Source organism: Numida meleagris, chromosome 6 (assembly GCF_002078875.1).
Source record: "Numida meleagris isolate 19003 breed g44 Domestic line chromosome 6, NumMel1.0, whole genome shotgun sequence".
In the NCBI taxonomy this organism is placed as follows: Eukaryota; Metazoa; Chordata; class Aves; order Galliformes; family Numididae; genus Numida; species Numida meleagris.
This window is the reverse complement of record NC_034414.1, coordinates 12,449,410-12,471,264: the sequence shown is the minus strand read 5'-3', so window position 1 is coordinate 12,471,264 and position 21,855 is coordinate 12,449,410. Positions and strand designations below refer to the sequence as shown.

General features: G+C 40.5%; 1 protein-coding gene across 5 annotated transcripts in view; it reads left to right on the top strand.

Annotated features, from left to right (window-relative positions):
• SERGEF (secretion regulating guanine nucleotide exchange factor) overlaps positions 1-16,108 on the top strand; it is a 139,017-nt gene extending 122,909 nt beyond the window's left edge. For 3 of the 5 annotated variants that reach the window (XM_021403893.1, XM_021403892.1, XM_021403891.1), the window contains one exon: positions 13,729-16,108. In XM_021403893.1, the coding sequence (XP_021259568.1) occupies positions 13,729-13,895 (167 nt within the window). In that variant the 3' untranslated portion in view covers positions 13,896-16,108. The remainder of the gene's footprint in view (positions 1-13,728) is intronic. The other 2 variants (XR_002440922.1, XM_021403894.1) reach the window with 2 other exon arrangements.

The window sequence follows — 21,855 nt, the reverse complement described above, 5'->3', positions numbered from 1 at the left end:
AGTGTCTCCAGAGCCAATCACAGCCATGTCTTCTCTTTTGGTGTTGTGGAGGCTTCAATTACTGTTTAAACTGTGAGTTTTAAAATGCTATTTTAACATTACCGCTATACAGGAAAAGAAGCAAATTGCCGTGGGGGAAGTAGTTAAGCAATGCACGAAGATGTAGATCTCCACAATATTTTCCTTTGGCCTTCAGGATGTTTCATTTTGTGTTTCTCCATTTGTATAAATTTTTCCGTGAGGCTCCGTGAGACATGTCGAGGTCTGCCAATAAAAATGGAGAGTGTTCACAGCAGCTGTTGCTATAGTGACGTGGTGCAGCTCTTCGCCTCCTGCTCAGAAAGCAAAACCACCTGCAATTCCTTAAATCCTTTATCGATAGAGAGAAATTGAAAGAGACTGTGCTGGTGTGCAGGTACCGCATGGATTCTGGGTTGCTCTGACATCCTTGCAGCTAATGCTGTCTTTGTACAGAGACCTGCAGAAATGCTTTGTGGATGGGAAGAGTACAGAGAGGGAACTGGACATCGCGGGGGGAAATTAGGCTGCTCACAGAACGTAGAAGACAAGGAATAAGTACCAAACCGAACTAAAAGCAGAAGAGGAACTAAGTGCTTTTTAAATCCTGCTAAGTTTTAACCCTCCATACAGATAAAAATGTCACGCTCACAAAGTGCTGCTGCTAGCCTGATGCTGGAATTCAGTGCTTAACTTAATCCTCGGGGTCTGACCAGTGCTGGTGTGGAAATGAATATTGACTCTTAGGAGCAGATTTTTGTCTCAGCAGGTCTCATGCATTCAGGGAGCCTAAAATGTCCTTTAACGTGGCCTGTCTGTACTGAACTTCGTTAACTCAATTCTGCTTTTCTTGAGTCTTATTTTCTTTTTTCTTTCCTATAAGGCCATTAAATGTAGGGTTTGATATGAGCTAATTCTATAAACCATTGGCTTATTTGTCTGTCCCAGGGTACATTATGTCCCTGGTCTGTAGATGAGGAAACAAAAGCACTAAGGAGCGTTTTCCTACAGAATCGCTCCATAAAGCAGGCCTATAAAAAGGCGTCTTTACCTTCATGATTCCCTTCGAGTTCTTTTTATGACTGAATAAAGTAGGACGGGTTTATTTCATATCAGTCACCATGTGAGAAAGGACAGTTAAGTAAGTGCATGATGTCTCATCTTATGTTAAATTTGAAAGTTCATTTTTTCAAGTATGTTCTAAATATACAGATGAGCCAAGATTCCAGGACCCAATAACACCTTCTCTGCAGGGCTTTTATTCACTTCTTTCTTAGGTTCCAGACTTGAAGAACAATGTGTATCTAATATATTCATATGGATGAATAAATAAAACAGAATTCTTTTAGAATTGCTTCATTATTATTTTCATTACTAACATCCATGGGCTCAAAGCGAGATCACACCATGTTGTAGAGGAGGTGGTGAAAGATGCTCCCTGGCCTAAAGAGGCAGCAATACAAGTAGCTAAAATAGTCCAGACCAGGTGGGAAAATGTAGAAGCAGCAGTCAGTGAATTGCCCGGAATCCAAGCAGTTTTGCTATGCTCAGCTGCTTAGTCCCCTGGTATCTGCTTCCTCTTGTGATGGTTTCTGCCGTTTGCTGGGAAAATCTGACTGATCCCTTCAGAGCTCATGGGAGGATTATGTTTTGGCTTTCTGAGGCAGAATTCTCCATATATTATGAGAAGGTTTAGAGTCATGGGTCTAAGAGGTGCAGAGCTTTAGAGACAGAAACTGATAGCTGAAAATGTAGGAATTAGTCATGAATCAGGTTTTTGCTCTCAGCTGCAGGCAGCCCTTTTTCTCATGGCTTCTTTTCTCATTTCAAGGGGAAGCAATTGGTCCCCTTTGCCGTTTCATAAAGGCTTGCCTTTGCTGCTGAAATCCTGCTTAGAACTTTGCATTTCACAAACTGCAGAAGCAGGGTTGAACCTAGAGTGCAGCAGAGCTGGGTGCCCAGTTGCATTGCCAGAGAAGTCAGTCCCACACGTCTGGGACCTGGGTCTGGCCACTGCGGGCTGACATGTGGAAGGACTGGGCTTGCCTGTGACTGAAGGGTTGAGGTCAGTATCAGTTAATCACATGAAATCCTCAAAAGTTGAATTATGCGTGCAAAGTCATCATCTTTTAGTTGCTCTCTGGAGAGCCGAAAAGATTCATGGTAGCAAAATTGTCTGAAAAGCATCTCTTGCAGACAGCAAGAAAGATTTTTGCCTGTGGATGCACCAGCAGCTTTCTAAAAGAAACACAGACCCTGCTCCCCACAACCCTCAGCTCTGGGGGAAAAAAAAATGTGTTGTGGGAACTAATTAATTAGAAGGATCTCCTTACAAAATTTGTGAAAAGCTCTGCCTTTCATGTTGAAAAGTAAACATTTAGCTCAATCAGCAGCCTTTCAGCAGGACACGTTGCCTCACAGAGAAGGTGTTGAAAATCAGAGCTGCTGAAATTAATGGAACCGTATTTCAGCACAAGGATGTAAAGACAGTCCTAAACAATAAAGTGCTACAACTTAAAGTCAGTCCTGTTCCCTAAGCAGTTACTGAAATGTAATGCCTTGCCTCCATGTTTATTCTGCTTATGCAGATACCAGGAACAAACCTGATCTAGATACATGTATCTTCTATTTGCATATGCAAAGTCTGTATTTCAGTGTAGGCATTCTGTAGGACCTGCCAGTTGTAATTCCTTTGGCAGAGTTAAAATGCTCACACAAAAAAAGGGGGAGGCTCTCATATGGGGTAAGATAGCATATTTAAGTGTTTAAATGGTTTGGGAATGAGTCACTTCTGTTAAAGATTTTTGCAAAGTTGATTTGACACTTGAAAATCTTATACTCAGGCACAGGAGACACATTTACAAAACCTGCAGAGTCAAGAGAAGTGGCATCTTGGTTTACTCATGAATGGACAGGTCTGTTAATAAGTGGTCTTGTAGAATAAAGATATCTCGGTATGGTAAACGTTTCCTTTACTGCATTTCAGCAGATCATAAGTTATCACAAGAGTTTTGAAGCAAAGAGTAATAAAACAAGCTTCTCACATAGTCACATGGCAGGTTAGTGACAACTGCTTTGTATAGTGTTCATTTATTTTTATATTTTTTGTGAAGTGCATGCGTATCATGTCTGGCCTTCTTTGCTGCCACCTGAAGCTTGCTGTTTCACCAAGAGTTGGGATTGCTCTGTGGTTTTAGTGTTCTACGCTATTTTTGCAATAATATTAACCATAGTTTAAAAAGTCTTTTACGCTATTACTTTGAGTGCAATGATGATTATTTGTCATGGTGCTAAATGTGGCCTTAAATTTTAACTATTTTTTTTCTATGTGGTTTCCAGTTCAGCTTATTGTCTATATAGCTGGTTCCACGCTGTGATAAGCCTAGTGCAGCTATAGTGGGAGAGGGAAGAAGTTGGCTTTCTTTGTGGATACAAGAAAGAACAGTGAGGCCAATTATGGAGATACTGTATTTCCAGTGTTTTGATTTGCTCCCAAGACAGGAGAACAAAGCTTTGAATTGTTTATTTGGTCAAATATTCTTTTCATAGTTTTTTTGTTGTTGTTGTTCTGAAGAATACTTTGTTATCCCAGATTTCTGGCAGAGAAAGTCCTTCCAAATGGTGCCAGATATTCCTGTCTTGATTCCAGCTAGTTTCCTCTTCACCCCGAGGTTATGCAGTGGATTGGATGGGATAGTGCCAGAGAGTGTCTTAGGGGCTCAGCTTGCATTCTCTGTTCTGGTCCTCTGACCTTCTGGAGCTGGCATGGAGCCTGTGGATCCTTCTGCCCATCAGCTGTCTTTCCTGTCACTGTGCCAACGGCATTTTATTTTCCAGCCTCAGATCCCTGCACCTGATGCATAAATGCCATTTTCCATGTGACTCTTCTGCCAGGGCCCAGAAAATGGTGCTCTGCAGAACTTTCAGAAAACATCTCTGCAGCATAATGGGCCGGAGATGTTCATCTCAGGACACTTTTTAGCACTTGCCTTCTTCCAAAGACCAACTGAATACGTTCCCTCTACTCAAGTAGCAGTTCCCAGTTCAGAATCCAGGTGTCTCTTACAGTTGTGGAGGCAAAGCAATGAGGTGTCCCCAGAATGCACCTTGAGCCTTCTGCAACAGAGATGTTGTTTGTCTTTCCTAACCACAGCAACTCAAATGGTGCTACTTGCATCTGGCATCCCAAATTCTGCTGACATTACTTTACCAGTGTTGCTTACCTTCAAAAGAAGACTGGGGAGAAGTGGTGTGAAGTATATGTATATGTGGACTCGGGATTTCCAGATGAGGCTGAAGGGAGCACCGCAAGGAGAAATATGGAGAAGCTGCTCTGCAGCAGTGTTGCTCCCCAGCTAAGTGGCCAGGGTTTAGTCCTGTGTTTTTGTAAGACTCTTTTTTTTTTTGTCAACTCAGTATTGAAGCTCAATTTTTTTTTAAATAAGAATAATGTGTTTGAAATTAAAATTATTAAATTTATTAATTATTAAATTAAATTAAAAATTATTAATTATTAAATTAAAACAGAATATAATCCATAAAGATGATCAAAAGGTGAAAGTTGGTAAGCTGTGCTTTACATCTTGCCCAGAATTTCTGTTCACCAGAAAAACAAGTACGTCAAAATTAGTGTTTATGTAACTGGACTAGGCTTTGCTTTTAATGGATATTGATGGCAGAATATTTCTTTCGCTTAATATCAGCAAGCAATTCCCCTGGACTTCACTCAGCAGTCATACGTGGTTTAGAAGTTATGTTTGGAGAAACAGATCCAATCCTGCCTTCTGGGCACTTTTTTTTTTTTAAAGCTGTCTGCCTTGATTCTCTTGCTGAGCATTTTTAATTCTTATGGTATGGTGCTTTTTCCCCACCATACCTGAGATAGCCTATTTTCCCAGTACTTTTACATTTTACATTTACATTTACTTTTACATTTGCTATTGGTCATTTGCTTAGTTTTTCCAGAACGCTTACTGGAATATCAAATACTGCTTTAAAGGTACAACAAAAAAAAATAAAGGTTATACTCTTACTGGTCTTCAGAGCTATTGGATACCTGGGAAACAAGAGAAAATTTGCGTGTCTTCTCGGATAAGCATTATCAGGCATAATTCACTTGCCTGAATGATATGACTGAAGTTTCCAAACATTTGTTACGTTTTAAGGAATTGAAAGAGTAGAACACTTGGATTCTGCTTTAGAGTAGAGCCTGAAAACTCTCTGATTTCAGGGGAGCCTCTGAAATCAGAGAAATGGCCAAACTGTGTAGATAGGATTGAGGGTGCAGTTTGTAGTGGGATTACTTTGCAGGATTTTATTATTGGCTTCTTTTTTTTTTTTTTAGGTATTTTTCTTCATTATTCAACTTCTGTTTTACCTGCAATTGAAAGTTAACCTAAGCACAGCCTGGCAGAGCCAATCTAGGGTGAAAAACATTGTGCTTTATCTGTGACTGAACAAATGCGGCTTATTTTTGGTGCATGCTCTTGAAGTAAACCACTTTAAGGTCTGTGAAGTCTGAATCATGGGATTTTTTTTTTTTGCGTGCTTGCTTTCATCTTTTTCTGTAGCTCTGTCAAAGCCACTCTCTGTTGCCTTCTTTGAAAGGGATGTGATTAGTTTGCAGGACTCTGTCATGTGTGGGAAATGATGGTTTTAAGTGGTAACAGTGTGAACATCCCCATGTTAATACTGTCATAGGTCGTTTGCTCTTTATTAGGTGCTTAAATGACCCAGCTGTTGTTTGGCTTCTGAAGAGATCTTGAGTTAACCCCTCTAGACCCCCCAACGCGATATCTAGTTTAAGAATCCCTATGACAGTAGACGCAAAAATGGAGACAGGCAAGGCACATGGTTTGTGTAGGAGTTTTATTAGATGTGCACTTGCACTACAGTACAGTGTGGTATAGGCACGTCTGAACCAGATACGAGTAGGCTAAATCAAGAACAACAGTTGCAGCACAGAAATGTAATCAGAGGGTAAATCAGCTCGTCCCGAATTTCTTTTTCTCCAGCTATGCTATAGCTCGCACCAAGCTAGGTATTTTAAAGCTCTCACATGTACACATGCGCTGCAGTGCTATCGCTGTTAAAACTGCACTGCTGCTCTTACAGGGAACTATTATCTGAGCCATTGTGCTACACTAACATTGCAGCTTGAAACTCTGTCAAAGTAAGGCATCCTAATAATTTAACTGCTGGGTTTTAACTGCTTTTATACGGAGATTAGGTTTACGTAGCTGTGAGGAAATCTGCCAGCTCAATCACTGTGGAGGGAACTGAGAAACTCAATGCCCGCTTCTTTCCTCAACTTTTATCTTGTATTTCTAACACTTTTGCTCATGACTTCTGGACTTCACCTCAGACTACTTGTTAAGCATGGGAAAAAAAAAAAATAAAGACCTCACTTGTTTGATATCAACAAGCAGGTTTTTTTTAGTCTTCACTCAACAGTAACATACATTCATATCATGTGTCTTGAAACTTGACCAAAATGCGGCCTTGCAGTTGATAAAGGAAAATGAAAGGGGAAACATCCAAACTAAAGCCCATTTAAGCACAAAAAGCTATTTTACAGAAGATGTCCAGAAGGTTTATGTGTGTCACCTCTTGGTTTTGAGTTACACAGAATTACATTCTCCAGAAAAGGGTATGTTCAGAAACAAATCCCAGAGCAAAACACTTTTATTGGTGCAAACAGCCCTTCAGGGTAAGAGAATAGCAGTCAGACAAGAAGAAATCGGAGATAAATGTGACCACATCAAATGTCTTTTTACCTTCGGTTTTATCATTCTTATTTTTTATAAGTTGCCAAGGGCTGACAGCCTGATATGCATGGTCTCCTTAAAATGACAGACTTGTAACTAGAGTGGTGTGTGGTACAAAGAGCTGCTTTATAAAAACCACGAAGTGCTAAAGCATTTCCAAAATGCACTTCTCCTACCTAGCTCTTCTTGCTTGAGGAGAGGATTCCTAAGAGACCCCAACGTGATCTCTTGCTTCTGATTTCAACCAACGAAAAAGGAAGCACCATTTCACTAGCAGGCCACTGCTCATCTTGCTGTCTGTAACTTCTGCCTCTCTGGTTTGTGTTGTGTACACGGTAAGTTGCACATAGCTGTAACGCAGGTTGAAGGGCTTGTCAGAGTCTTGCGTATGTGTTCATCTCTGTACTTCTCATTATCTGTTACTTTTCCTAGGCTGTGCTGAAGACTGCCTTCAGTTCTAGGTCTTGGCTGTAGTGTTTTAGGTCAGAACAAGTTGCAACTGTCCCCACCTTTTCTTTGTAAAATCATTTATTTCTGTTTAAAGCATATTGAAGTTTGACACAGGGATGCTTTATGCCCATGTTGCACAAATGGCTGTGGCACCGTGTGGTCTGGGGCACTTAAATGACTCTCATCACTTCTTGGTGTGTTTTGGCATATTGCTTTGGCCATTTTACTTTCCGTGGACATCCTCTTACTAAGCACTTAGTAACAGGCATTTTCCATTTGTTTTTCTTGACATCACACAGAAATAGTCGTGGGACTGCAGCCCCTGTCTCAGTGCTGAGGCCATGATTGCCTAGTGCTGGCCATACAGAGTTAGAGCACTGACACACGTTGTGCCTGTCAGTCTTAGAGGCAGGAGATAGAAGCTGCAGGTAGGAATGCCACTCTGCCATGCCTGATGTTCTGATGGAGCAGACAGTAGTGCTGCATTCAGAGCCTTAGGACCAATCTCCCCACTGACTACTTTGTGAGGTGTTTTTGTCCTGTGCTATGGGACCAAAATGTAAAGATTTGTCTTCTACAGGTGTAAAAAGCAAGCATCTTTAATGCTTATTCCTCTCTGCACTGCAGCGGTTTCATGTATGCTATAATCCTCATGTATTGTCAGTGGACCAGATACGTTCAGCCTTGCATAAAGTCGTGAGCCCATGTTTTGTTCGGTGTTGAGGTGGAGATGCTTTCCTGCTGGAAGGAATTGAAATGTTTGAGTAATACCAAAAGGAAAACCCTGTGCAGCACCCGTGAGCCTTAGTCATAAGAAGTACCACTGGCGTTTGCCTGTGAAAACAGAAATGTGAACAATTAATGCTCGCAATAGATTCACCTTCCTGCTACCTACGCACAACAAAGCGAACACCTCCCTCTTAGAGAACTTCAGTTCTTCCACAGAAACTGAGAATGTGGCAACCCAAGGAATCTACAGTTACAAGTACATTGTTTTTAAATCCTAGAATATAATTTTGTGCATTTCTTCAGGTTTTTGTCTTCAAAATGGCAATGCATAACTGAGAAGGAAAAGTTAAAATCCCTTGTGAGCTAGCACTGAGAGGAAAGTAAGCCAGGGCTTGTCTGGTGTAATGTGGAAGGATTCTGTTAAATAGATGCATATTAATTTGTGCAGTGAGCCATTGAGCTACTGCTTTCACTTGCTCTGTAAAAACAGAACAAAATCTCCATTCTTGTTGTATGTTTGCAAAATGGCTCTACCTCTAGTGAATGGGCCTGGTTATTTGTCTGATGCCTAAAACAGTGTATAGGCAAATGCATCACATTTGTATGAGAATACAATATGTTTTTTTACAAGGCTTATTTTTACTGTGTCGTCTTCTATTTCTCTCCAGAGGCTAGTTTCTTTCTCTCTTCCGACATTTCTGCATGCTGTGATCCCTCCCCACATAACAGTCCTCAGGCTGCATAAGATGTGTTACACTGCCTTTTGTTGTGTGCTCAGAAATTGGTATCACAAACAGTATTCTTCTTCTCCCTTCCCATTTAGTAACTCTCAGCTAATTCTTCCCTATGGAAATGAGGATGGAAAGGATAAGTTATGCTCTATACTGCTCTTAACTTCTGTTTGCCATTCAATGGATGGATGGGTACTGGTACTGAAGGAGAAACTATAAACTGGGCTTTACCAAGTGAAATTAATTTCCATTACATGTGTATCCTTATATCCATGTGGTGCTCGCTTCAGGAGCACGCTGCGAGCCCCTGTTGGATGGCCATGGGAAGCTGTCCTTCTCAGGTGCCAGACTCAGCCCCAGGTGCATGACCTGAAGGCAGACAAGTTGTCACTTGGGTAAGGGAATGAGTGGTCTTGGTATGGTATCTGGGGAAGATACTAGGCATATAAACTGTCTATCTGGAGGCCAGTGTGGAATCCAGCATGTCTGCAGCAACTTGAATTTGTGCTCGATATCAAGACATATTGCTCCTTATCTGTGCTTTGAGTGAGCACTGCAGTGCCTGTGGGTTTGCTCTAACTTTCAGTGAAGTCAGGTGTGCATTTCTGAGCATCGTGGTCCTGAGAAACTTCAGCAGCAGTTGGGGCTGCCTGGAGGCCGTGCCAACTCACTTCTTGAGAGGTGGGTGTGAGTGCAGCTCCGCAAGGAAGCGGGTACTGCGTAGCACTGGGCTGCTTCCTACTTTGGGAGGTGACATAAAATGCCCTGGAGTCATGTTGTCTTATATTCCACTTACTAAACTTAGCCTGTAACGAGACTTTGCAGAGTGTTGAGACCGTTCTTGTAGTTACTTGTATGTTTCCATGCCTTTCTGTGGAAAAGAGTTGATATTAACTCTGCTTCTTATGTTTTAAAATTGCAAATCTTTTCTTCTAATGACAAAATAACTTTTGCTATAACAAAAATGCAAAAGTGGTAGAGAGGTATTTCTATACTTTTATTTTGCATGACAATCCTGGTACTAGGTATCATGAAAACATAGGAAGACTTTTGATTTCTTTGTATTTTACCGCTTCTTAGGGGGAGATACAGCCTAAATCCTTTGTATATGACATTGTACCTTATGAGGTTTTAAGTGGTTTCCGATAGTCAAAAGGAGGTGGCTGAGACATTGCATTTTGTTCTTGGTTCTGCCCTGGTTCTGTTTGAAGTTCTATGACTTGCTCAGAGCAAACTGCCAATCTCTTGCTGACTGTAATTTTATCTATAACCATCTGTAGAGTAGCATTAATTTACGGTTAAGAGAATATTTTTTGAGATATTGGAGTACTGCTAACAGCACAGAGCTTATACAATAGAGAGACGCTAAAATACTTTGATGTATCCTTAATATGCAAAGTTGTCTGCTGAATATCTTCGCTTCAAGATACTCGAGTTGTCTTTAAAGCCAGCTTCCTTCTGTGTATGTGTGGCTGGAAGAGTAGGAGTAGGGGCACAGAGAAAGAAAAGAGAAAGGCTTTTGAAGATATCAGCAATTAGTCTCTAGGCCGCAATGTGTTAGAAGCAGACACGTCGCAAACTGAAACTAGGCAGCAGCAGTGTTTGTAGATTCCTTGTTTCCAAGAGATTTTACTTTACTTTCAGACTCATTGCAAGATGTGATTTGTCATAACCTATCTTCAGCTGTTTAAAAATGATCTGCCTAGGCTAAGACAATTGGTTGGTCTCCTTGTATAGTCACAAGAGTGAGATAAATTTGCTTTTGACAGCAGTGTTTAGGTAAGATGAATTGCCTCCATCAACTGAGGAAGAAGTCTAGAGGGTTCCTATAGCTAAATCACTTGTCTTGTAGGTGGTTGAAGTGCAGTGAATCTCATCCAAAGCAGCTTATTTGCTAACATTCATTTTTCTCATTTGAAGAACAGAGTATTCAGTGATAAGGAGCGAATTAAACCTCCACTGCCCCCAGAATCCCATCCTCTGTCCAAGATACCGCAGCTTGCTTTTAACTAAGAGTACATTCCTCCAGCTGAAGCAAGCTGTGGATTGCAGCTGTCACTGAAGTTATGCTGAGAAAAGCCTGGTAGTCATTGTGAGCAGAGGGAAGGCTGCAACCCCTTCTTGATTTCATGACCTAAGCCGACAAACTTGTAGGTTTTTATCAGTAATAAACTGAATAGAAAGAATCGAAAATGCTTGAACCCTTGGTTAGCCCTGGGGCTGGTCAGACAGTTGGACTCGGTCAAAGTAGGTCTCTTCCAAATGAATTCTTCTATTCTAAACAGAAAACATCTGCCATCCCCAGCCCCCCTCATAATCCCCACCCCATAAAAAAAAAAAAAAGCGCGTGTATGAGAAGAAAAAGCCAGTTTCATTTCAATTCCTTCCTTTGGCCAGAGGATAACCGTTAGTTCCCCTTAATGAAGGCATTTAGCTCTGCATCTATTCCTTCCATGTAGTTTTTTTAATAGGAGCTTCATTATCTTTGGTCTTCACTAGATTCAACTTCTGTGCCAGTGAATCCCAAATCTGCGCATTCCCTCCCAGCCATTGCCCCGCAGCCACATTACTGGCTTTCCTGCTTGTTTCGTTAATGAGTAGGCAAAAAATGGCCTTGGTGTGTTCTCTGCACATTCTCTGACAGAAATCTAGCAGCTGGCCTCGTTGTGCCCAAACCTTTCAGAACATTTTCCACAGGCAGATGTGGTGTCGCACACCTTATATTTTTACCACAATGACTCTCTGCCTTTTAGCTTTTCAAGACATGTGACTCAATGTTGATGAAAGCCATTTTTGTGACTTGTCATCCTGTATCTGTCAGCTGCCCCTTCAGCCCTTCAAGTTCCTGCCAGGCTCCCCATATACATGCGTGTGGCGTTTTGCATTGTGCTGTTCATAAATCCTAGGTACTCTGCATGTATGTTCTTTTGCCAACTTTCCCTCTCAGCCCATCTCAGTTAAAATGAAGCTTGCTGGAGCCATATGCAGAGATCCATTTGTTGGCCTTTTTGCATGCTGGGAGAATGCTTGGAGGGTACCGTAAAAGATTCAGTGTTTCTGAATCTGGTAGATGTTCTTGGTGGTGGTTTTCCTGGCTTGTAAATTTCTTCTTTTAAAAGATGTTTAGGTCTGTTTATCAATTTGAGACGTTAGTATCTGTTTCTTTAAATATCTATTATGCCATTAATACCTCATTGAGCAGTTTGCAATTGAAGGTGAACAAAATCGTTGATTTCCTTTCTTTTGTCCTGATGGAATAGGATGAAAAAAAACAGCAATCCTTCACATATAGCAAGTCCCCATACCAACAAATCAGCACATTGCATTTAGTCATTGTACTAATTGCTAATGGCCTAGTCACAAAAGGCTTACTATAGTCATCTTCTTAATGTAAGAGCATGTTACATTCCCTTTTCATTAAATTTGGAAGTTTTCCCACTCTTAGTAGGCTTATTCTGCAGGATCCATGTTTTTGCAGCCGAGCAAAAGAATGCCTTTCCTTACATGCACATGGTTTTGTTCTTGACAATTTCCCTAAATAATTTTTGTGATGAGTTTTAGTCTCTTTGTTAGTGATGTCTTTTTGGTGCTTGTTAATATTTACATAAATGTTCTTACTTGGATCCTTAATTAAAAACAAAATTGTTAACATCTTAGATGTTCTACTCAGTGGTCTTTAAATGTGATCTGTTGCATGGTTCTTAGTACATTTCTACAGCATGTGCATTTGTGATATATGTTTGGCTGTTGGTATCGCACATGCATACTATTGAGAAAATCTGAAGCCTTCTAGGATGAGAATCACCACTGCTGGATGAGGTGAGCTATATCTAGCTTACTGTGGCATTCTAGCAGTGTTTTGCAGTAGTCCATTTCCTTAAAGAGCCTTGAGAAAATTAAAGCTTTTCAACTCCATCTGATTTTAGTAACATTTACAGTGAGTTACAGAAGATAACTTTTGATAGAATAATATGTAGAGACATAGGATGAGAATGGAGTTTAGAGCCAAGTTTGGAGGAAAGAATACCTTCGGAACAACTGGTTTGTGGATTTTGAGAAGTAAAATGATTTCAGAATTATGACCGAGATTGAATTTTGTGAATTTTGGCTTTTTTTAATCATCTGTACTCTAGAGTGGTGCTTCATGCTGTTACTACCTGCTGCATTTCAGAAATAACAGCGACGTCAGAAACATCACTCTCTTACAGGATGGATTCCTTTTTCTTTACAGAAATTCACAGACAATTCTGTGATGGCCAAATAAAGGAAAGGAAATTGGGAAGAAATATCCCTTGTTGAGAATAAGAGGGGGTTTTGTGTGTTTTGCCTGAAGCTAGCCATTTGTGGGACAAAATCTACATGTTGTGCTCTAAGAAAGAGTACTACAGGATAACATTAATACATGGATCATGATTTGGGATATAAAAGAGGAGATTAAAAAAAATAATGAAGGAAAATATGGATAATAACAGCAGTGTAATAATATCAAAGCAGACAGAAGAGGTATGCTGCTCGAGAGTAAGACATGTTGCCTTATTTAAAGGAAAAAGGTGAGATTTCATTCCTAATTACTTGAAAGCAGCAGTGAACTATTCTTTTGCTGCTTTGTAGCTCTGTATGTCCCTCAATCCTACAGACCTAGCTGTGTGAATTAAAGTCACTAAGCTCAGTTTGTGCTACCAAATCTTGCTTACAAAAGTGAACTTGAAAGATAGGGATCCCATTTTGGGAAGGGTCATTAAAATGTTGAGTGATTCCTGTGGGCTCTGGGTAAATACTGAACAATGTATTTACTAAGTGATTTTCAAATGTCTTTATTATTTTAATCTCTTACGTTATTAACAATATGAAATTGATAAAGAATAACTCATTGTTTTATTGAAGTTTTCAGGAGAACCAGAACATTCTTTCTCACCTTAGCAGAATTTATTAGAATCTAGTTAGAAGACAACATGGCTAATCTTTCTCCTCAAATTAATAAAAAACTGTTGTGGTTTTTGTCTTTATTCAGTGTTTTGTATCCTCTCTTGTAGGTGGCTGTTGCTTCTCTTGGGGATGGAACGAACATGGGATGTGTGGTGATGGCACAGAAGCAAACGTTCGTGTACCAAAGCCAGTGAAAGCTCTTGGTTATGCAAAACAGATCTTAATTGGATGTGGGGCAGGACACTCCTTGGCTCTTTGTCAAACTTCACGTTAGACTCAGAACACCAGAAACCATAGCAACGTGGATATGGATGGACATCATTGGATTGTGTATCTCAGAAGTTTTGCAAGAAGATTGCCTATGATTAACACAGCGGCTGGAAAGTGCAGAAGTTTGTTCCCAAACTCAAAGGAATGAGTGTGCTTAGAAAAGTACTGAAAAAATAAAAATTGAACAGTTATTTAAAAAAATTATATCCTGGGTTCTTTACACAGGAATTGACTTTCTTATCTGCAGGTAGAATGACATTTTGCCTTGACGCAATATCACTGAAGAAAAAATGACTTGTTCTTGTCTTTTTAAGAAGTCTTTGAGGAGAAAACTGCCTGTTTAATCATTTATCATTAGTGTAAAAATTCAGTATGAGGAAACAATGTGATAAGGTGGAAACATGGGACCAGCTCTGGTCTTTTATTATTGTATCTACATGTCACGATGAGCATGTGATGCACCTGCCAGCTTTTATTGAAGTTGTGAGCTCCCAGCATCTTGAAAAGTCCAGTTGAAAAGAGAAATGCCAGTGAACATAAATAGAGACATACACACATTTTAAACAGAAGATTAGAATAAAAAAAAAATGTAGGTATAATTTAGAAGACTGACAAAAGGAGAAAACGAGGCCCTTCTGAAATAAGCTACATGTTGATTAAACTGAGAGGAGCAGCGTTTCTGAGGAATTATCTTCTGTGCCAGACATCCGTTCAGTATATATTCACAGGGCTGCAGATCCACATGAATTATTATTAACTTGAAAACCAAACCTAAAGTTTCTGAAGCTACTGATAGGAAAGAAAATCTTCTAAGAGCCCTTGGAAACAACAGAAGAGGTCTTGTCAAGGGGCGTAAGTCAGTTGTAGCTGTTGAGGACAGTTTGATCCAACGTAGCTTGTGTATTTGTAGCTGCAGTTGAATAGGAAGACTTGAAAACTAAACAGAAACTTTTTACAAGTTCTCTAGTTTAAAAGGCAGACCAGAATGCTCCTGGTAGTGTCAGCTCTCACATCAGCTTGGTAGCCCAACTGAGGTACTGATCAGAGCATGCCCACAGGACTAGCCCCAGGTGAGTGCTTGGTAGAGAAACATAGGCCTAACACTGGTTTTGGCGGGAAAAAAGTGTAAGTTGTTTTCGGATACTATTAACTTCCTATGGTGAGTGGAATTTTGGAAGCTATTTATAAAACTCTTTCACACAAATACAGTGGATACCATTAAACTAGATGTTTACCACCCACGATAGTTAAATTTGCTGTGGTATTTGATGTATTTCGAACTCTAAATATAGGGAATACTACTGTGTGGTAAACACACCTTTTAATGAGAACTACTGTTACTAAACAGTGGTTTAATTTTTAAATGAGGGCTTTCCAGGGAAGAAGCTTTACAGAATTGCAAAATACTAAGAGAAGGGCTGTTAGAAAATAGGAAGGCAAAACTCTAATGACCTGTCAGCTAACTCACGAGGGGAAGGGAGATAAGGTGGTAGTATACAGGCTATGAGGTTTCTTCTCCTTGCTTTTACAGCGGTCACAGTTCATGGTCTAATTTTCAGATGTGTTTTCTCTTTCTGTTCAATGGAGCAGAAATTCATAGTATGAAGCTGATTATAACTGCATTACAGATACTGAAAGAAACTGTTAAAATAATAGAATGGGACCAACTGCAAAAAGTGCAAAATTGAATCTTCCACTGTCTGCAAAATTGAATCTTCCATCATTTGCTGATCTCTGTTGGTTGTGGTTCCTCATGGTAATACCCTGTTCTTGACTGCTACTTCTGACACTTGTTACTTATCTGACCAGGCTGCTATTTATTGACTCCTCAGTACTATTTTCTGCCTAGAACAGCCTCTCTCATGCATGCACTGAACAGTTGGTCGTGCTTTTTGGGCAGTTTTATCTGAGGTTCCTTCTTTTGTTTTCCTCAGATCTGTGTACTGAATAAACACTATCTTGTTTCAGTGGGAAGTACGCTCAGAATAATTTTGTTCATTGGTTAATGACAGCTAGTATGTGACCCACAGGCCCTAGGTTTTGCTGCATTCGGCACGTTTTGGTTGAGTATGCCGTTAGTGCAGTCCCTTTCAGAGGAAATCTGACAAATGATGTAACAAATAAATGTAACTTGGTTATTTGAATTGTTGGTCATTCTTTCATGTCTGCTTCACAAGCTTGCCTTTGGAAATGCAAAGAATGTTTTGATATTTTAAAGAGGAAAGTGTCCTTTGGTTTGTTCCCGGTCCTGTTCTTGAATTTCATGTTGCCTGTGTTCTTAGTCTTTTCAAAGGAGGGGAACTGCATTTTCTCTCATTCTTTGTCTTGCCTATAGATATTGAAGACATTGGGAAGTATTATCTTGTCTTGAGAATGTGATGTACTACACCCTTTGCAGTTGGTCAGGATCTCTAGATGCTGCTGTAGTATGAACAATGAATGACAGTTCATTGCAGAGAGTATGTGGTTGAATGTGGAAAGAGAAGTTATTATTCAGAAATGAATGCTGTGTTTTGTATGTCGTCATGCTTTGTTTGCAGAATAAAACATTGTACAGTATCAGCTAAGTCTTTCTGCCCTCAGGAAGGGAGCACACAGTGGAAGGCTCTCACTCGAGTGAAGAAATGCTCTTCATTGCTGGTGCTCAGTGAATATTGCCAGTTGGTGTCCCAGAGAAGGTCAGTCTTTGCAAAAGAAAATGCAGAGCCAGCATGCTACCCTAATGTTTCTGCAGTGCAAAGAGGACGTGTTTATGCAGGTCTTTGGTGCTAAACAAAGAAAACCTTTCACTTAAGCAAGATGCATTCAGATGCAAATAAACTAATAAGGTTTGTAATATTTGTGTGACACTGGAAGAAAGTAAGGAAGTGTCTGTTTAGCCATTCCCTTCCCATCTTCTGAAAATAAGCAAACCTGCCAATGAGCAGTATGTGTGAAGAGATGGGGAAAGTGAACTTACTCTCCAGCAAAGCTACTGGATTAAGTTCTGAACTGTGAGCCCTCAGACCAGAGAGCTTTTAGGCTCTTTGGCAGAAGAGGAGAAGGAAGCTGCTGCACATACTTCTCTTGTTTGAAGCCAGTTGCTACTCAACCAATCTCCATGTGAATCTGTGCAAGACATTGATTTGCCATTTTAAAGAATACTGCAATTAGGAAGATGCTCAGAAGTTTCTCTTACTTGGATGATTTGTTTAGGCCACTCAGCAGTCACTGGTGTTATTTGACTTTGTGTAGTTCCCTGACTGAGTTTATGCTTTTCTGCTTGGAATGTGCTTTAGTTTTATGTGACATTGTAGAGACATAAGACTTAAAGTTGGGAATGGAAAACGGACAAAGGAGGTAAGTTTTGGAGTACAGGAGAAAGGAGACTGGACAAACATTTAAATGAGTGGTGGTAGAAAAAGCCTAGCGTAGTCAGGTGAAGGGAGGGCAGACATTCAAAATGCAGGCCCTGTACAGCATTTCAGTCTACTGGTATGATGTGAGTGGGCTGAGGGACAAGCGCAGGCTATACTGCTTCCTGGATGTTATAGCTCTCCCTCTCTCATTGTTTGTTAAGAACATGAATTATATAATTCCAGTGAGTTTTCTTTCTCATGCATAGGGCATCTTGATATTTCCAGTTCTCTTCAGTTGGAACAGCATCATATGTTCTCACCTTCCAGTCTTGGAAATCTTTAATTCAGGCCTGTGACCTGTCTAGCATGTAATCTAATCCTTTCTACTTTTCCATTAAATCCCACTAATTCTGGGTCAGACTTTTACCTGACTTTTGCAAGACTTAAGTCAATTTCATCATCAAGGTGGTGGCAGATCTTTCTCACTAAAACTGTGGTTATGATTTCACTAAAAAGCCCTCTGTTCACATAGCAATTTTGTTTTTTTTTTCTTGTGGCATATGGCAAACCTTATGCATTTTCTCTTAGCTAGGCCCTTTCTTTAAAAAGGCTGTAAATTTTTTAACCAGTTTTTAGTTATGCTTGTGTTATTTACTATCAGCTTATAGTACAGAGCAGCTGAAAAGGGAAGAAAAATACTTGAGAAGAAAATGTACGACTTGCTTTCCAAAGGCTAAAAATGGTAGATAATCATCCTGTGTGGTTTTTATTGCACTTAAAAAATATGTACAGTAGAAAATGGCCTTATGCCAAACTGATAGAAGACTACAGCTGATTCAGAAAATAACTGGAGATTGGAACTTTGGACGTATCAAACTCTTATTTTATTTGCAAAAAAAAACCATGGAAGTACGTGCTTTGTTCTTTTTCTAATAGCTTTTGTGTTTTTCTTAATTCCTGATAAATGCTGACATCTCGCTGGATGCTAGAAAGAGTGATTTAAAAGTCTTAAATTAAAATGGCTGGTTAGTATGGAAGTGGCCCAAAAATATTACAGTAAAGGGAGGTGTTTTCTATTTGCACCTTTGACATTGATCGAAAAACTGAGTATGTAAAGCTGCTGCTGTTATTTTGTAACCCCGTTAGTCAGCTGTTGAATGAACCAAAGGACATTTTTAGCTGTTCGTTAATTTTGTTCACAGATTCATCTTTCAGTTAGCTCTGCATTCGCCCATTTTTAATGCAGAGGCAGTTTTCGCTCATTTCTGCCTCTGTGGAACATTGAAAGAAAATACGTGACTGAAAGTATTCAACAGTGAAGATGGTCTCTGAGTATTGGAATCGTGACCTGGATGAACCTTGTGCTGTGTTGTAGGAGAGAAAGGGGGGGAAGCAAACATTTGCAGAGTTATGGGGAAGACATTTTTCAGCTTGATTAATATCAAGAGCAACAAAGTTATTCCTGAATAAAAGCTGTCCATGGAGATGAGAACGTTTATTTTGTGAAACTTCTTCAGACATTTTTGGTTTGTGACACATCAGATTTCGATTCATTTTCAGACAAGCCTTTGCAGGTTGGACAAGTCTGAGCCCAGTTCCTGTGTTGGTGAGCCTCTCAATTAATTTTCTTCTTTCTCCTCTATTTCCAGACTGCTTTGTCTATAGACCAACTTGTTACTCATACACAACGCAATCTGTATGATGACAGTATTCCCTGATCATCATCATCACTGTAATTTAAGTATATATGAACACTTTGCTAAAAGACTGTTTTTACTCTATTATTATTATTTGAAGGTAGAATCAAGAATTGGGAGGTTTTTCATGTTCTGAAATGATTTTTTTTTTTGCTGCAAATGACAAATGAGTTTAGCTTTTGTTTTGTTTGCACGGATTTGAATGCATGAAGACATGTGGTACTTAAATTAGGGCAGCAGAGGAGTTGCCAATCAGTAAGGAAGATGCTCTGTCATTTTAACTGTGTGGGTGCTTAATCATTTTCCATAATAATACTCTGCTTTAAAGTACTAAAGAAAAGGAATTCCTGTAAGAGTTCTGTGTTCTTTTGCAGACCAGGAAACATGGTGTATCTTACATAATGGCAATGCTGCTCTCCTCTGATGCCTTAATTCTGCATATGTAATTATAGTAACTATTTCCACTTAAATTCTGCTTTTCATCTTTTGACCTCAGAACACTTTAAAAAGAGGGCAATATGACAGAAACAGGAGATGAGGCACGAAAAATTGACAAGTCCCAGCCAAGGTAACTCAGCATGTCTACAGCAGAACCAAGAATAAAATTCCAGTCTTTTGAGGCCCAGGCTAGGGCTCTGCTTCAGGCCAGCGGTCCTTGAAGTTTATAGGTAAGCCTCATGCACTCCTACTTCCCTCTCTCCTTGCTTTCTGCATCCTCCCCACCACCCCCATGGCTGGTTCCTCACGTACTCCCCTACCCTTCTGCTTGCTCTCCCCACTTTTCAGGCCCATCCTGTGTCCTATTCTCCCACTTCCTGCACTTCTCCACACATCCCACCTTCCCTTCCCCTTCCTCCTACCACACCAGTTGGTGTCACACTGCCGCAGCCCGAGCTGTGTGCCTGCAGCCACGTGTACCCTCAACGGTAACTATGCCAAAATGATGGCAACGCTCTGCCTGTGGCTGACTGACAAATCCAAAGGTGAGCAGTAGAGAAGCCACTGAAGGCCTTGGAGCACATGCTCTTAGTACCAAGATGTTTGGACCTACATACTTGCATACAGTCTCGTGAATGCTGAGAGTTGGAAGCCTGGCCTTGTCAGCCAGGGCCAGGAATCTCATCTTCCTATGTTTTATGTGATAAGCAAAGCAAGTCAAGAGATGCAGTTCCTTGGTGTGCTTTATAATTTGAAGCTCAGTTTGAATTTAAATATTGCTCTTGATCACAAATAAGCATTCATATTCCCATGAGAGGGAAATGGCGCATCTACAGTCCTAGATGAGTGCAGAGACTTTGAGGCTTTTGAACAGACAGGTATTTTACGCCCAAACTCAAATAGATGAGTGACTTAAAAATAACCTACATAATTGAAGCACTTTGTCATGAAGTAAAGTTAGTTTGTGTGAGCGGAGAGACAAAGTTGCTTTCAGTGTATATATGGAAAGCAGAACGGGGTGCTGCTGCACTTTGAAACCATAAAGAGGATATGCAAAGTGGCAGGCTAATAACTGCGCTTGGGATTGCCTCGGGATATCTTTCATAAGCGGCTCGGTTCTCGGTTTCCTTGTGAGCGTCCTTGCCTTAGCCCTTCTTGCTCTCTGTGGTATTTCAGTCTTCTCATTTGTCCTAGCAGACATCTGTTTCAGTGATGTATTTTCTTCTTGGACCCGAAACTTTAGGGAGAAAGAAGGCAATTTATGTGAAGAATCACTTTATCCAGATTAATGACTGCTGCACATGACTGTTATTGCAGTGGTATTAGCTGGGCTCTTTGTTGGAGTGGGAGGATGGAAACTGCTCTTCAGGTCCGTGCTTCCTGAAGTCGTAGTTGTGGCAAGGGCTTTGTGCACCCGGATGGCCCAGGAGAAGAAGGGTACAGGGCTGCGTGTGTAGATATGACTGGAGCGAGCTGCCTATGACAGGCAATAACCACGGTTAGTGCCAGTTGGAGGGAGCATCATTGTCGGGGCAGGCTCAACTGGCTGGGTGTCCATTGCTGGGAGATGAGGTTCCAGAGGAAGAAACCTGGATGTTCACTTCCAGCAGGAAAGGGGCAGAGTGCAGCTCAGCTGCTGACCATGCTACTGCATTTATTGTGGGTGACATCAGAAGCAGTTGGTGGCATCCTTGCAAGTGTGAGGCCAGAATCCAGCCACATATCTTAATTCTTTTATTAAAACATGTACATCTCTGTGATGAGTGTGAGCATGTTTGAAGAGTTAATGTTTTAATAGCCCAGAAAAATTCTTTAAATGTAAAGCAGCTTGTATGCTGTATTAAATTTCTCATTGGACTTGGTGTACACCAGGATTTGGTGTAGCAGCTCCTACTGAAACTTTCCAGTTGTTGGTGCTGTTTCTATGGAGCAAGGGGGAGCAGCGGGGTCTGAGGGACCTTAAGCTACAGAGCATCTCCTGAGGAGCAGCAGGTAGGAAGTGCCATTGAGTTTCTGAAGGGTTTACAGAAGGTGCCTGAAGACACAGTTACCCTGAATTAGAAAAAGGAGTACCAAAAGGAAAATGGGGCTGGTAGTGCAAAAAGTAGCACAGAATGACAATTGCCTTAGGTCACGTGTACCCAACCTGTTCATTATAGCTAAGGCTCATATATATGCAAAACACTGCAGAAGGGGAAGACCTGTGTGGGATTTACAAGGCTGAATTATTCGTGTTCCTTATTATAGTAATGGAGAATTTGAGCAGCCTTCACACTGGGGCCTTGAGTTCTAGCATTTAGTAAAAAAAAAAAAAAAAGTGGGAAACCTATTTCTGGCTTCTTGATATGCTGTAAGAGGGAAAGTTGTTCATTAGACAACTTTTGGATCCTGGATTAACCTGGATTTTGCCTCTGAATGTAAGAAAATTGTCCATTCATCAGCTGTGAAAAACAGCTTAAAGACAATAGGAGAAAAATAGTTCTTGGGAGAG